This window comes from Scylla paramamosain, chromosome 3, assembly GCF_035594125.1.
Source record: "Scylla paramamosain isolate STU-SP2022 chromosome 3, ASM3559412v1, whole genome shotgun sequence".
Taxonomy (NCBI): domain Eukaryota; kingdom Metazoa; phylum Arthropoda; class Malacostraca; order Decapoda; family Portunidae; genus Scylla; species Scylla paramamosain.
Window position 1 is genome coordinate 38,008,102 of NC_087153.1, and position 14,376 is coordinate 38,022,477.

At 40.4% G+C, this 14,376-nt stretch overlaps 1 protein-coding gene across 1 annotated transcript in view; it reads left to right on the plus strand.

Annotated features, from left to right (window-relative positions):
• The window catches only part of LOC135095123 (RNA cytidine acetyltransferase-like), a 26,651-nt gene continuing 12,275 nt past the window's right edge, over window positions 1–14,376 (plus strand). The window contains exons 1-17 of the mRNA XM_063995886.1: window positions 1–306; window positions 2,822–2,910; window positions 3,143–3,314; window positions 3,901–4,085; window positions 4,694–4,919; window positions 5,042–5,246; window positions 5,659–5,780; window positions 6,452–6,588; window positions 7,155–7,273; window positions 8,328–8,493; window positions 9,118–9,319; window positions 9,819–9,992; window positions 11,137–11,269; window positions 11,605–11,749; window positions 12,254–12,480; window positions 12,840–13,012; window positions 13,780–14,019. Of these exons, the coding sequence (XP_063851956.1) occupies window positions 133–306; window positions 2,822–2,910; window positions 3,143–3,314; window positions 3,901–4,085; window positions 4,694–4,919; window positions 5,042–5,246; window positions 5,659–5,780; window positions 6,452–6,588; window positions 7,155–7,273; window positions 8,328–8,493; window positions 9,118–9,319; window positions 9,819–9,992; window positions 11,137–11,269; window positions 11,605–11,749; window positions 12,254–12,480; window positions 12,840–13,012; window positions 13,780–14,019 (2,889 nt within the window). The 5' untranslated portion in view covers window positions 1–132. The remainder of the gene's footprint in view (window positions 307–2,821; window positions 2,911–3,142; window positions 3,315–3,900; window positions 4,086–4,693; window positions 4,920–5,041; window positions 5,247–5,658; window positions 5,781–6,451; window positions 6,589–7,154; window positions 7,274–8,327; window positions 8,494–9,117; window positions 9,320–9,818; window positions 9,993–11,136; window positions 11,270–11,604; window positions 11,750–12,253; window positions 12,481–12,839; window positions 13,013–13,779; window positions 14,020–14,376) is intronic.

A 14,376-nucleotide genomic window follows, 5' to 3' on the forward strand; every position in this document is an offset into this window, starting at 1 on the left:
ATCCAGGCTCCAGCACATGGCAAGAGATGGCGGCGTGAACGAAGACATCAAGACAGATGACACTGATACACTGATGCTCTTGAACTCAACACAGGGACCACCATCAGTAAAAGTAATTGCCAGCTTGAATGAATGGCAATGAAGGCAGCCTTGCCAGGAGACGCAATGAAGAGGGAGAAGACAAGCAGCGCAGACGTGATGGAGAAGGTAGCAGTGGACCCTCGCGTTAAAAACCTAGTGGAGCGTTGTGTGAGACTGAGGCACCGCTCCCTGCTTAGTGTGCTGGGACAGACCGCCAGGAACCAGGTAAGGCAAGGTGGTGTGTGTGTGTGTGTGTGTGTGTGTGTGTGTGTGTGTGTGTGTGGGTGGGTGGGGGGTGCTGTTACGTAATAGTATTTTTGCAGGATTAAGTCAAGCTCATAATGTCTCGGCCTTTAAAATTAATATGTAAATTTTATCTTCAAAACCGTGGGTAAATCTTACCAATAGCATTTCTTTCTGTATTAATTTGTTGCCCCTCCCTAGCCTTGACAAACTTGGGGACCTGGTGAGAAAGCGGGTTTTCAGGTGGGGTACATAAAAAAAAAAAAATTAGTGAAATTTGGCTTTTGAGAAAAATCTACAGGACAATCTTGTTTTCAAAAATTTTTTGTGCACGGGGAGCAAGTATGACTAAAATATAGGCTCCCTAACGTAATGTGGGACTACGCCACCCTCAATGCCTCTTAATCTAACTTTACTTAACTTAACCAAATGGGGGGCTGTGCTCCCTTGATGCTCCCCAAGCTAACTTAACCTAACTAAATGGGGTGGGGCTACACCTCCCTTGACCTAAATTAACCTAACCTAACGGGTCCACCCCTTCGATCCTCCCTTACCTAATGTAACAAGGGCTATGCCCTCCCTTCAATCCCTGTAACCTAACCTAACAAGGGCTATGCCCCCCTGAACCCCTGTAACCTAACCTAACCTGATAGTGGGCTGTGCCTCCTTGACCTCCCCCTTGACCTAATCTAACTTAACTTAGCCTAACCTAGTTTACCTTGACATTATAATCTAGCCAGGAGGCAAGGTGGCACATACGCACTATTGCTTGACCCAGTGCTGGGGTTAAAGTACAGAGAAAATTAAGTTAAATTTTTAAAGTACAGAAATATCCAAATATACAACGGTTTGCCAAACACTTGTAGAATTACAAAGAACTTGAGGCAGCTGGTGTCTTTGGGTCTCTGGGTGGTTTGAACTATAGGGGCTGTTCAAGGAAGCGGTCTCTTGAAGAAAGACATGAAAATGCTTGCTGGGGTCAGCAATGGCCATAATAAACATTGACCTTGCAAGGTAGCCTACAAAGTGCTTACTTCTTCCACCATAGAGAGGCACTTTATTCTTCGCTTCTCTCCACAGCCAGTGTTAGTGTGTGTAGCCCTGTTGTTCGGGTCCACAAAGTTGACGGAGAGGTTAACAGTTTGGTGTTGGTGCCCTTCTTCTTATAAACAAATGTATTTCCAGCAATCAGATATAATATGACCGAACACCTGCTGTCCTTCCACTAACCCACCCATGCTATTTTTTTCTTTTTTCCAAACTTACTTTCATCTATTTCTACAATTTTTCCTTCATCTCTAATTTGTTTGTTCTTCTTCCAACACTACTCAATCAACACTTTTCTACAAAAACTAACTCAGTCACAGTTCCTCTTGTCACTTACTTTCAGTTCACTCCAAACAAAAAATATACAAATATACACACGTAAGCATTTATGAACACAAGAATAGTTTCAATATCCATATAGGCATTATCAAAGAAAGTGTTCTTAAATACACTTCCATGCCACAAACACTTAATGTTTTTCTTGTGTTCTTTTCCACTTTTTTTTTTTTGACAGTGCCAGAGCCTCTGGTTTAGGTTAAGTATAGCTGCCTTCCCCACACTTTTTTCTTTTCCAAGACAAACTTGTAATGGACACACAAATCAAACAAATCTCTTGTTTTTGCCAATAACATAGGCAAAAGCTGATTAATCCGATATTGCAATCTGCACATCTGTCTGGGGCCATGGCATCAAGTAAACTGAAGTGCTGCTAGGGCCAATCAGTTGGTTTGATACAGTGTCATGCCTCCAGTGTGCAGGTCCACACATTCTGCCTTTTGATTGGCAGCTCTATAAAATTGTGTGGTATTGCATCATGCTTCCAGTGCACAGGTCCATACTTTTTGTTGTGATTGACAGATAAAACACCCAACATATGAACACACACATCACTCTGTGTGCCTTCACAGGAGGTTCATCTGTGTGGACTTGGAATTTGTAAGGCACTTGCCAGATTTTTAAGGAGCTGCTGTAGATACACTAAAGTTGACCCACAAATAAAACCACCACAAACGTGTTGTATATTAAGTACCTCATCACTGTAAGTGGATATTTTGCTGCTTTGTTAGGAGATGCTATTGATTAGATTATCTAAACTATGAATGCTCCTTGCTCACACAACTTTGTCAGTCAGTGAATGTGTGTGTATGTGTGTGTTTGTGGAGTCATGCACACTAACACAAAATATTAGGGAAACTTATAACATTTGTAGGATATTATGGAAATCAACCTAACCTATTAATTTCCAGACAGTGACAGTCCATTTCTTGGCAAAATATGATGCATTTTCAAGCCATGATCAATGCAATGAAGGGATGAGCAGTGAAAGAACTGAATTTATCAAAATCTAATATACCCTCCCTGAAGTGAAAATGCATGCTAATGTTATTTAGATATTTTCTTACTTATTTATGCCATATTCTTGAATGTTACAAGGCTCCTGTGTTGTCAGGTGATGATCCTCCACCACCTGCTCACCAAGGCATCGGGGGAAAGGCACTCAGTCCTCTGGTGCCACAAGAAAGACTCAGACATTCCAAGGTGATCCTCCATTAATATTTTACACTTTATGTATCAAACTCCTCTCTCACCTAATATATCTAACTCTTCTTATACCTAATATACCAAACTCCTCTGGGTTTATATTTCATCTAAGATTTCTTCATTACTGTGAAGAACATGTAGTTATTGTTTAATTCTCTGTATTCATCATTGTATCTCCTTGATCCTATAACATGAAATATTTCTTTGAATGGAACATATTCTTTACTAGGCACAGTCGGAAACATCTCAAGAAACTGGAGAAGAAAATCAGCTCAGGAAAGTGTGACATCTCTAAGGAAAATGCATTTGATCTCTTCCTCCTATCAACACCAGTGAGGTATTGTGCCTTCCAGGACTCCCACAAGCTGCTGGGGAACACCTTTGGCATGTGTGTCATACAGGTGAGCTGCCCAATGGATACCTTATCCTGTATGATCCTTACAGTAAAGTACACCTTACCCAATTTGAACTTTGTTTTATTTATATGTATGCATCTTTTTATTGTGAATTGACTCTGGAAAGGTAAATTTAATCTAAATGGTGTAATCTATTCAGGCACTCGTTTTTATTCCCTTGTGAGTGTGGCCAAAATAGTTTTTCTCTGCTCCTGTTTATACATTACTTTCCTACATGATCCACCCATTACATTCTTGCATCCTCCACTCTCTCAAATATTCCAACATTACTGCTCCCCATGTTATAGAGAGTGTTCTCACATACACAGGATCTAATGCACTGCTGTCTGACCAGTACCCAGTTTGCCTCGTGTTAGATGCACACACACAATTAATATTATTTATTATTTATTTATTCATTTATTTATTTTTAAGCAATATTCTCACCTAGAAGTATGTACACCCAAATGGTATTATTTTCTTTTCCTTTGATAAATAATAGAAAATATATTTCTTTACATAAATTTGGGAAAACAAAGAAAAAGCAGATTTAGTGACCATTTCTGTATTTTTGAAAACCTATTTTTTATAGGACTTTGAGGGGCTGACTCCCAACATCCTGTGCCGTGTGGTGGAGACTGTGTCTGGTGGGGGACTGGTGGTGTTCCTGACACCAGAGGTGCAGTCACTACGGCAGCTCTTCTCAGTTTCCATGGATGTCCATTCTCGCCTCAAGACTTACTCCCATCCCAAGGTCACCCCACTTTTCAATGAAAGGTCAGTGTAATGTGTTGTAAACTTTGGCCACATACATTATTTATATGTGTTGATTTTTTATTGAATTATGTAATGTATGCTGCACAACTAACCCTTATGCAGTGTGGTCAGAAAAGAATTGGTCCCCAGTGTATCTGGTGTTGTCTAATGAAGCGTCAGTTCATTCAGGAATAACACAAGAGAGTACACAACAACTTGAAGGCTTGAAAGCTCTCACATGGATTGCAGCACCATTCTGGCAATTTTGATGTGTGTTCCTAGGCATTGTGCAAGTGTAGCTGCTTATCACTTCACTTTAATCTCATTTTAATCAGTGTTTACACATGCAGAGTTTATTTGATTTATAAGTGGGAGATTCAGAGTTATCAATAATTTCCTCATGGAACGTATAGATTATTTCATCATAAAATTTTAATAAAGATGATCATCATCAGTGGTCAACTCACATACCCAAAGTTGTAATGGTTGTAACTTTTGATGCTTTATCCAAGTGTTATAAATTTCTATATTTATGTATTTATGTATTTATTCCTTGTTAAGAAGAATTTAATAATGTAGCTTAGTTATGAAAAAAGACCAAAGCCCTCAGAGCATTTCATGTCTGGCAGGTTTGTGTTGTCACTGGGGTGGTGCAAGTCTTGTCTGGTCCTGAATGACCAGCTGCAGGTCACCAGTGAGCTGCCAGCCCTCAACAGACCAACAGCACCACCAGACACTCTCTCCCTGCGTGGTGCTGAGGCCTCACAGGCTAAGCTGAAGGAGCTGAGAACTTCTCTGGAAGATGCTGACAAACCTTTGCCACAACTGGTGAGCTGCTGCAGGACTTTTGATCAGGTGAGTCTTTGAAATGTCACTACTATTTTCTTGTTTTCTTCATTCAGTTTGATGCAGATCTGCATTACTTCAGCCTAGTCATTAGAGAAACATTCTTCACCTGGTGGTTCTTCTGACCTCAGGCCCAGGCACTGCTGAAGATGATTGACCTCATCACGGAGAAGAGTGTGCAGGGCACAGTGGCAGTCACGGCCGGCAGAGGGCGAGGAAAGTCAGCTGCTCTGGGCCTGGCAACAGCAGCAGCCATCCATGTAGGCCTCAACAACATCTTTGTCACCAGTCCGACCCCAGAGAACCTTGGCACCTTCTTTGAATTTGTCTTTAAAGGTCAGGTTTTGTGATACTGTCATTGTAAAAGGTGAAGGATGTGCAGGCTGTTGGTTCTCTTTTCTCTCTAAGCACCACATGAACGGCATATTGTATGTACATCTTGTAGAATGCTACACTGTAAGAGATGCCCTCTGATGTTTAGGAGGGTAATTGTAAAAGAATAATGTTTTTACTTTACTTCTTATATTGAAGTGTCACTATGAAATACCTTAAAAATATATTAATGCAGTCACATGTTGCATTTTTTCCAAGCAGGCTAGTGTAGAAATAATAGAACTTTTATCATAATGTTGTTACTTTACTTTTTATATGAAGTGTCACTATGAAATACCTTAAAAATTTATTAATGCAGTCGCATGTGTTTTTCCAAGCAGGCTAGTGTAGAAATAATAGAACTTTTATCCTACAGGTTTTGATGCCCTTGAGTATGAAGAGCAGAATGACTATGAGATCATTCAGTCCACCAGTGCTGAGTTTGGTGATGCAGTGGTGCGCATCAATGTGTTCAGAGACTACCGCCAGACTGTACAGGTGAGGGCCACACTGTTTTCAGCCCACACTACCTGTAGCAATGCCTCCTGCATTCTGACAAAGCCTGTGCCTTGTCATGTTTTTATTTCCTATTCGTCTCATTATTCCTCTTTCAGATCCACTGAGCATTGCATCTGTACCAAAATGTGTTTGATTTTGAAATGAGGTTTGTTTTCAGAGAACTCTTGTTAGCATTTAGAGCTGATTGTATTGCAAACTTGAGTAAGTGGTTACATTTAATTTCTCGAATATTCTCTAGTGTGAGTCAATGCCATCTTACCCTTATCATCAGTCTTTTTGATCCCATTGGTCTGTTCGCCTTCACACATATCTGATCAGCTGCCTCTATTGCAGACTATTCCCTTAAAACCCATCTCATCTCTTCTAGTTCTCTGTCAGCCCTGCCTCCTGTTACCATCCCAAGATTGTCATTCTGTTATTCTCACTGGCTGCATTACCATTCACTGTTAATATTCTTGTCCCTGCAGTACAACAAAACCTCCCATCTCATCTTCACACCTAGTTCTGTGTTTTTCCTGTCTCATACCATCCCTATATTGTCACTTGGTTACTCACACTAGCCACCTTACCTTTCACTGTCAATATTCTCTCTCTATTACAGCAAAACCTCATATTTCATTTCCTTACTGTCATTGTTCTCTTCTCCACAGTACATATCTCCAGGTGATGCAGGAAAGCTGAGCCATGCAGAGCTGGTGGTGGTGGATGAGGCAGCAGCCATCCCACTACCTCAGGTGAAGGCACTCATAGGCTCCTGCAATGCCATCATGTCATCCACCATCAACGGGTGAGTCACGCCGCACCACATCTATTGGAACAGGAAAATACAGTGATGACGTTCCATTTTACATGAAATCTTATCATCATCACTTCTAACAACACTATCATTATCAAGAGAGAGAGAGAGAGAGAGAGAGAGAGTAGTTTTGATTTTTGCAGTCTATGGGACTTTGACACTAATTATATGGTATCATAGGGAAGATTTTAAATAATGGTACGTGTCATGAATGTGAGAGTTTTTGTCCTATGAAACCTTATCATGGCTAACTTTTAAGTGATGTAGATACTGACTGATTGATCTGCACACCACTGGATTGCCCTTTAAATTGTTTAAAAGTATTTGTCTATATTTTTCTAACATTTCAGTTATTGCATGTGGAACTTTCTTATTGGAAAATCAGTCGTGTTTTATACCAGTATTTTATTTCAAGAATCAGAGTCCTTTTATTTAATTTTCCTAATTTATTTTATAATTTTTCAGTTGCTTGTATTCACAGATTTAGTTTTTCACTGTTGTTTGTGTTACTCTTGAGACATAACAGTACCTGAAGACATTTTCTTTGCTGGCCGCAGCTATGAGGGTACTGGACGCTCCCTCTCCCTGAAACTCCTCCAGCAGCTGAGGGTCCAGGCAGGACAGGCAGGCACTGCTGTGGTGGCATCGACCAACACTGTGGATGCAGCCCCAACCAGTAAGGGAGGCAGGACAGGATGGCTGATATAATGATGTCCACGCTTTTAGTGACTTTAATTCTCTCACTGTGATATACAGCAATTCACAGCACTAAAAGCAACATCTGGAGTCTTTATAAGCATGTTCAAGAAAGGTGGAGGTAAAAAGAATACATTTTGCAATTCCTAGGTAGTACAGTGCTTGGAGGTGGCTGTAGGGTTAGGAAAGGTGTCTTAGAGTGATTAGTGATTCGAAAAAGATGTGCACATAGCAGTGAAAGGGTTAAGCCAATGAACTGCAGACAGTATCATTACTCTTATGTGGTAAAAGAAGAGAATGTTGAGGTTTGTTCTTTGATGGAAACAGACCAACCTGTAGATTCAATACTCTTCATTTGAACTGTTTGGCAACACCTGGGGAAGAATGCACTCCCTTGGTTAATTTTGAAAGGACATCACAGTGAGGAGGTCTGTCAGTTCTTGACAATGAAGATCTCCTCTGCCACCATACAAATGCTGATTGATGCTGATAGAATCAGCAAGCTAACTCAGGTGACTCCTGTCAGATCACCATCTTCATATCACTCCATAGTAATCATTCTAAACTTATTAGAAAAAGAGGCTTTTCATACACTAATAGATATGCATAGGTTCCCTTCAGTAGCCAAGTCAGCATGAATGATGCTTGTCACAACATGGTTGTTCATATTTTTTGGTAATGACAGCTTTCATGAACATTTATCTACCATGAGTAAACAACATTGCATTCATTGTGTTCCTTTATGATTCTTTTGTTTATTTTTGTTTCTTCTTGTTATGTAAGAGGGGCACTGGCCAAGGACAACAAAAAATGTAAAAAAAAAAAGCCCACAGAGTACTAGTCCCAAAAGTTCTCTTGTTTTTATCAATATCATCACCATTTTGAAAAATATTTTAATATTTTCTTGAGTTAATCTGCTGGTATTTGCTTTCACGATTGCCTGAGGAGTGTGAGAACCAAGGTGTGTGAGTGACAAGGTTTAGTATTGTCTTGCATTTCTGTTGCTGCTGTGTCTCACACCAAGCTGTTTCCAGGACGCTCCCTCCACGAGGTTACACTGGAGGAGAGTGTGCGCTATGCTCCCCATGACCCAGTGGAGGCTTGGCTGCATCAGCTCCTCTGCCTTGACGCCACCTCAGTCGTGCCGTCCTCCACCACCTGCCCCCCGCCCCACACCTGCCAACTCTACTATGTGAACAGGTTGGTTGAGGCACAGTCTAGACTTAAGCATTTTGAGATTCATTTTAGTTATCTATTTTCATTATAAATTTTTATGCAAGAGGGGCACTGGCTATGGGCAACAAAAAAAGTGAAAAAAAAAAAAAAAGAAAGAAAGAAAAGGCTCACTAAGGGTTCCCAGTTTCATTCATTGTTTTATTACCTGTGTTTTTGTTTCCACTTTTCTCTTGCTTTATTTTGAAGTATTTAAGCTTTTAAGCCCTCACTGTTTCATTCTGTATATTACTTTGATATATTTCCTCTTTCATTTTGTGTGTTTACTCCACATTTGCCTGTTGCTCTCATCTAGTGTCTTTATGACAACTTTAATACTCCATCCATACTTTGTCAACCCTTCCACTGCTAGACAAAAAAAAATTATGCTACAGTATCTACAACATTTTAATTATATTTTTGTGCTGAGCTCTCATAAATATTTCTGTAGTGTAAAATAATAAAATTGACCTGTTTTCTCTTTTTGTCTTCTTTTTACAGTGTTAAGAAGGTTAACAAAGGATGACTATAACAGTAAAAGATTTAATATATTGATGGCAGAGAAATCACCAGAGAAGTAGTAGTAGTAGCAGTGACTCACTCTTTCTACAGAGAAGTGTTGTTCAGTGGTCATAGTGAGAGTGAGGCCTTCCTGCAGCAGATGGTGGCTCTGCTTGTGGCATCACACTACCGCAACTCCCCTGATGACCTGCAGGTGTTGTGTGATGCTCCAGCCCACCACCTCTTTGTGTTGCTGCCGCCTTTGCCACCCGGTTCAACAGCAACCTTACCCACTGTGCTGGCTGTCATACAGGTGCTCTTCTAACCAAACATTCTTTGCAGTTCTTGTTGTCTTGTTTCCTTGCTCTTGTTTCAGGTTTTGGTCATCATCATACCAGATAGGCTCAGCAAACAGTTAGCGGAATACTTTATTTAGTTCATAATATTGAGTCTCTCTAATAGTCAACTTACTGGGTAGTTAAGTTCTGATGATTATTTGAATGCATAACTATCATGAAAATGGTTTTCATTCTGCACAGACTTTTTTATCTCAAATTTTACATATTAATATTCATCTTTTATTGCTGAGGGATTGTATTAGAATGCTCAACTATATAGAAACCAGACATGTGTTTTGTGTTTGTATTTGTTCTATTCCTCCAGTAAAATTAATAGCTTTACCTGAAAAGGCTAACTAGTATTGTAATATATTATTTTGAAAGCCTTGCACTAAATGAATCATGTACAAATGCTAGTGATAAATAAGTGTTTCAGATGTGTCGAATATTTAATCTCTGTGTTATAACTTTTAGGTATGCTTGGAAGGAGGAATCCCTGCTTCAGTGTCCAAAGCCACCAGGAGTCGGGGAGAGCGTCCCTCAGGGGACTTGGTTCCCTGGCTGCTGTCAGCTCAGTTCCTCCAGCCTGACCTTACCCAGCTGAAGGGAGTGAGGGTGGTCAGGGTGGCAACACATCCTGATTACCAGGTACAGACACCTCATGTTATATTCATCATCATGATCATTATTGCCATCATCATTTTAACGCCATTCTTAACTGTTAGTTTCCCACATCAAGATGAAGGGTGAGTGATTATTCAGTAAAACAGGGCCACGACCAATCTCGCGTGACTTCACAAGTTAGTTCAGTTCATTAATGTTCTTGGTTTGGGATAAAGTTCAACCCAAAGTTAAGATGTTATAAGTTAGATTTATTTGAATGTAACTTGAGTTTATCATGATGTAAGTGGAATTATCAGTATGTGATGTGAGTTTGTGAACTGGGTTATTAGTTCATGAGTTGGTTTTAGTGGAGGACAAGTTAGCTTTATTTAGACACGAGTTGGACTTATTCGAACTGAAGTCAGGATCTGAGTTAGCCGCATCAAGCATGAAAATCTGTGGTGCACATTTAGCTCATGAACCTAGCTGTCAGGTTGGCTGACAGTCCATATTATTCTATAATTTTATGACTTTTTATTCCTGGTGTAGTGGGGTGGTCCATAAGACTATCCCTCTCCACCAGGGGCTGATGAGGCTAAGAGTGTGAATGATGTGTGTATGAATATGTGGTGTTTTGTCTGGGCCACCCACATGGGATTGTCACCCTGGTATGGAGATAGATACATATTACAGCTACTTTGCAGATGAACAGGAAAAGATAATAAGTTATATGATAAGTATAAAGACATATTAACTGGAGGTACACTTGCAGTCAGAAGTTGCATAACATTCTGTACTCATTTTCATTGTATTTTGCTGTTACCCTTGATTTTATGTCCTCTGATCTACTGACAGTCTCCTTGAAAAACCTGACAGTTGATGAACTCTTGGCAGATTAAAGGACTTACAGTTAAGGAAAACTCTAAGCACTGAGGAAGGAAGTTTGGTTTGACTTGACTTCTGACCATAACTACTAAGACCCCACAAATTATCGTGTGACTTAACAAGCCTTATGTCCCTGATATCTAAGGCATTGTAGTTTCTATATTCATGTCAGGGATTCAGTCAAGTTTACCGTGTCTTCAAATCAGTTTATCAGTATCTCTGTGATGCATCTAAAGGTGGGCATGACAAAGATAAGTAGCATGTATCTCAAGTACTGTCCTCACAAAGACACTTTCCTTCACAGTCGATGGGCTATGGGTCAAGAGCCATTAGCCTCCTCAGTGACTACTATGGAGGGAAGCACCTTGCCCTGGATGATTCCGCTGTCACCCTTCCGCAGCCAACACAAGACCCCACCACTGATAAAGATAGCATTGGTAATTCTCTCTCTCTCTCTCTCTCTCTCTCTCTCTCTCTCTCTCTCTCTCTCTCTCTCTCTCTCTCTCTCTCTCTCTCTCTCTCTCTCTCTCTCTCTCTCTCTCTCTCTCTCTCTCTCTCTCTCTCTCTCTCTCTCTCTCTCTCTCTCTCTCTCTCTCTCTCTCTCTCTCTCTCTCTCTCTCTCTCTCTCTCTCATAGATGTGCTACATACTTAATAACACCTTCATTGTAACAAATCTTGCTTACATTCTATAAGTCCTGCTGTCACCACCTCTACCCTGTCACAGCTTCCATGTACGAGTATTGCTGTAAAACAGCATATTTCTCCCTGCAGTTCCAAGACAGAGCAGTGAACCTTTGCTCTCAGCCCTGGGAGAGCGCCCACCCGAGGCTGTAGACTACCTGGGAGTATCCTATGGGGTCACACTGCCTCTGCTCAAATTCTGGTGTCGAGCAGGCTATGTGCCACTGTACATCAGGTAAGGAAAGGCTTATTTGTGCTTAGGGTAGAGAGGGTACCTGTGTTGTCATTGCTGTGCCTGTGTTTATTTATTTATTTATTTATTTATTTATTTATTTGTCTTTTAATTTTAGAGAGATTCTGGCAAAGGAAACAAAAAGGACTTAAAGAAAAAGCCCACTAAAAGTGTTAGCCCCTAATGGGTACAGCCAGAATTATGAGAATTGTCTTGAAATTGAAAGAATTTAGGTCATAGGTGGAGGAAATGCAGAAATGAGCAGGGAATTCTAGTAGTCTGACATTATAGTTTGATTTACAAAATTAATAGGTTAAGCAAGGATTAAACAAATACCTGCAGTGTATTGGCAAAAGAGCCATAGAAGAGGATGAATATTTAATAAGTCAGTGGTTCAAGCCCAGTTACTTTTTGAGAATATCTCCTTCAAGATCCATTGAAATGTTTGGTTGTTTTTTTGCACCAAACACATAAACCTTTGATACTGAAGCTGTTGACTCTTTACAGCCAGGTAGCCAACAAAGTGACAGGTGAACACAGCTGTGTCATGGTGCACATGTTGTCAAGCCCAGAGGAGACAAGTGACTCTGAGACTGCCCCCTCCTGGCTGCAGGATGCCTCCTCAGAGTTTTTACGAAGGTTCCTTTCTCTGCTCGGCGGACCACTGAGTGACCTGCACCCCATGCTGTCCCTGGCAGTGATTCAGGCCCATGCAAAGACTGTACCATGGAGAGGTTAGGCCTTACATTATTCAGGTTTTGTGGCCATGGCTTTCTCTTAATTGATACTAATCTTTTTTGTCATCTACTTCCTTGTGGCACATGTTTCATCACCCTTTGCTCCTTCTTCCCTGCCCCTGCTTGGCTGAGAGCCAAGGATTTCCCTCTCCAGATCTGCCAAACCTTTGTGATGATGTAAAATGGGCAACTTGCATTTTCCTAAAATAATTCCATAAAAGAAAGACATTAGTTGAGAATTATACTTCAGCTGTAGCATAAACTTTACTTTTAATCAAATGAACATCACATTATTCTTTCTTGATATAAAAGTTATGACTATAAAAATAACATTAACAAGTTTGAAATATTTTCAGCAATTGAGTGGGAGGAGCTGAAGACACTTGTGAATGGACATGACTTGCTGCGCCTGGAAAAGTACTCCAAGAATCTTGCTGACCGTCATCTCATAACAGACATTCTGCCTCACATTTCTTCCCTCTTCTTCTCCCATAGGTTTTCTGCACTCCATCTGTCTCCAATTCAATCTGTAAGTTTGTTTCCTACTTGTAATATTTATTATAAGTGGGCAATATTTACCAAGAGCCGGTCTGCTTCTTTGAATGTCATTTGTTAAACTGTCTGTATGATTACAAAACACACTGACCAGGAGATAGTTCCAAAGGGAGAGTTAGGGAACACTAGAAGCTTTCCAGAAACCTTTCCATTGCCCTTTATTTCATGAGAATATCAGTTTAGTTTTTCATTTTGTGTAGAAGTCTCAGTGAAATATCAGTGCCTAAAAGACAGTTTAGTTTTTCATTTTGTATAGAAATCTCAATGATCAAAAAGGTTGTCTCATGCCATTTAATGCAGTTATCTCTCAAATAATTCCTTGCACTCATGTTGCAATACCCACATGGAAACCATAGTCTTGTATTTGCTCACCATTTTCTGCAAATTAATGGTGCAGGGAAGATATTGTTGATAACTGATCACTTTGTCAGTTTACAGTACATCTTTTATCTTCTGACTTCTTTTATGTAGTTAATAATTTAGTTATATAGATAGAGAAAATAATTTAGTTTTACTTCTATAATTCATTTGTTTTCCATCTTATATGAGAGTTATGTTAATGTTCAGTAAGACACAAATGACATTAATTTGGACACAGCTTCAAACAGTATTTCAGTCCTGTCCATCCCTCATCCCACAAGAGATGCCAAACAAGATCCTTTCTCTAGTTACATAGATGCTTAAGAATTCTTTGATCACTTACATGCAAACATATGCACATCAGCTTCTCTTCACCTCCAGGCTCTTATGGTTGGTCTAGGACTCCAGCTGAAGAACTTTGATGAGGTCAGCCAGCTGCTGGACCTGCCTGTGGAGTCGGTGCTGGGGCAGTTCAACAGGGCCATGCGCCGTGTGCTGAAGACCATGGCAACCTTGCAGGAGGAAGCACTCACCAAGCACCTTCCCAAGACCACCAAGAAGCTGGCTGAGTTTGTACCTGTGTCCATATCTCTTGACCAAGACTTGGAGGAGGCAGCTGAGGTGAGTTTTTCTCTCTCTCTCTCTCTCTCTCTCTCTCTCTCTCTCTCTCTCTCTCTCTCTCTCTCTCTCTCTCTCTCTCTCTCTCTCTCTCTCTCTCTCTCTCTCTCTCTCTCTCTCTCTCTCTCTCTCTCTCTCTCTCTCTCTCTCTCTCTCTCTCTCTCTCTCTCTCTCTCTCTCTCTCTCTCTCTCTCTCTCTCTCTCTCTCTCTCTCTCTCTCTCTCTCTCTCTCTCTCTCTCTCATGTTTCTTTTAATAAGAATATGAAGTCTCTTGAATGGAAGTCTGAGTCTGTTGCTGTTTCCATCAGTCACTCTTCTTGTGGAGATTTATGATTTGAATTAGATGCTTGAAAATAAAA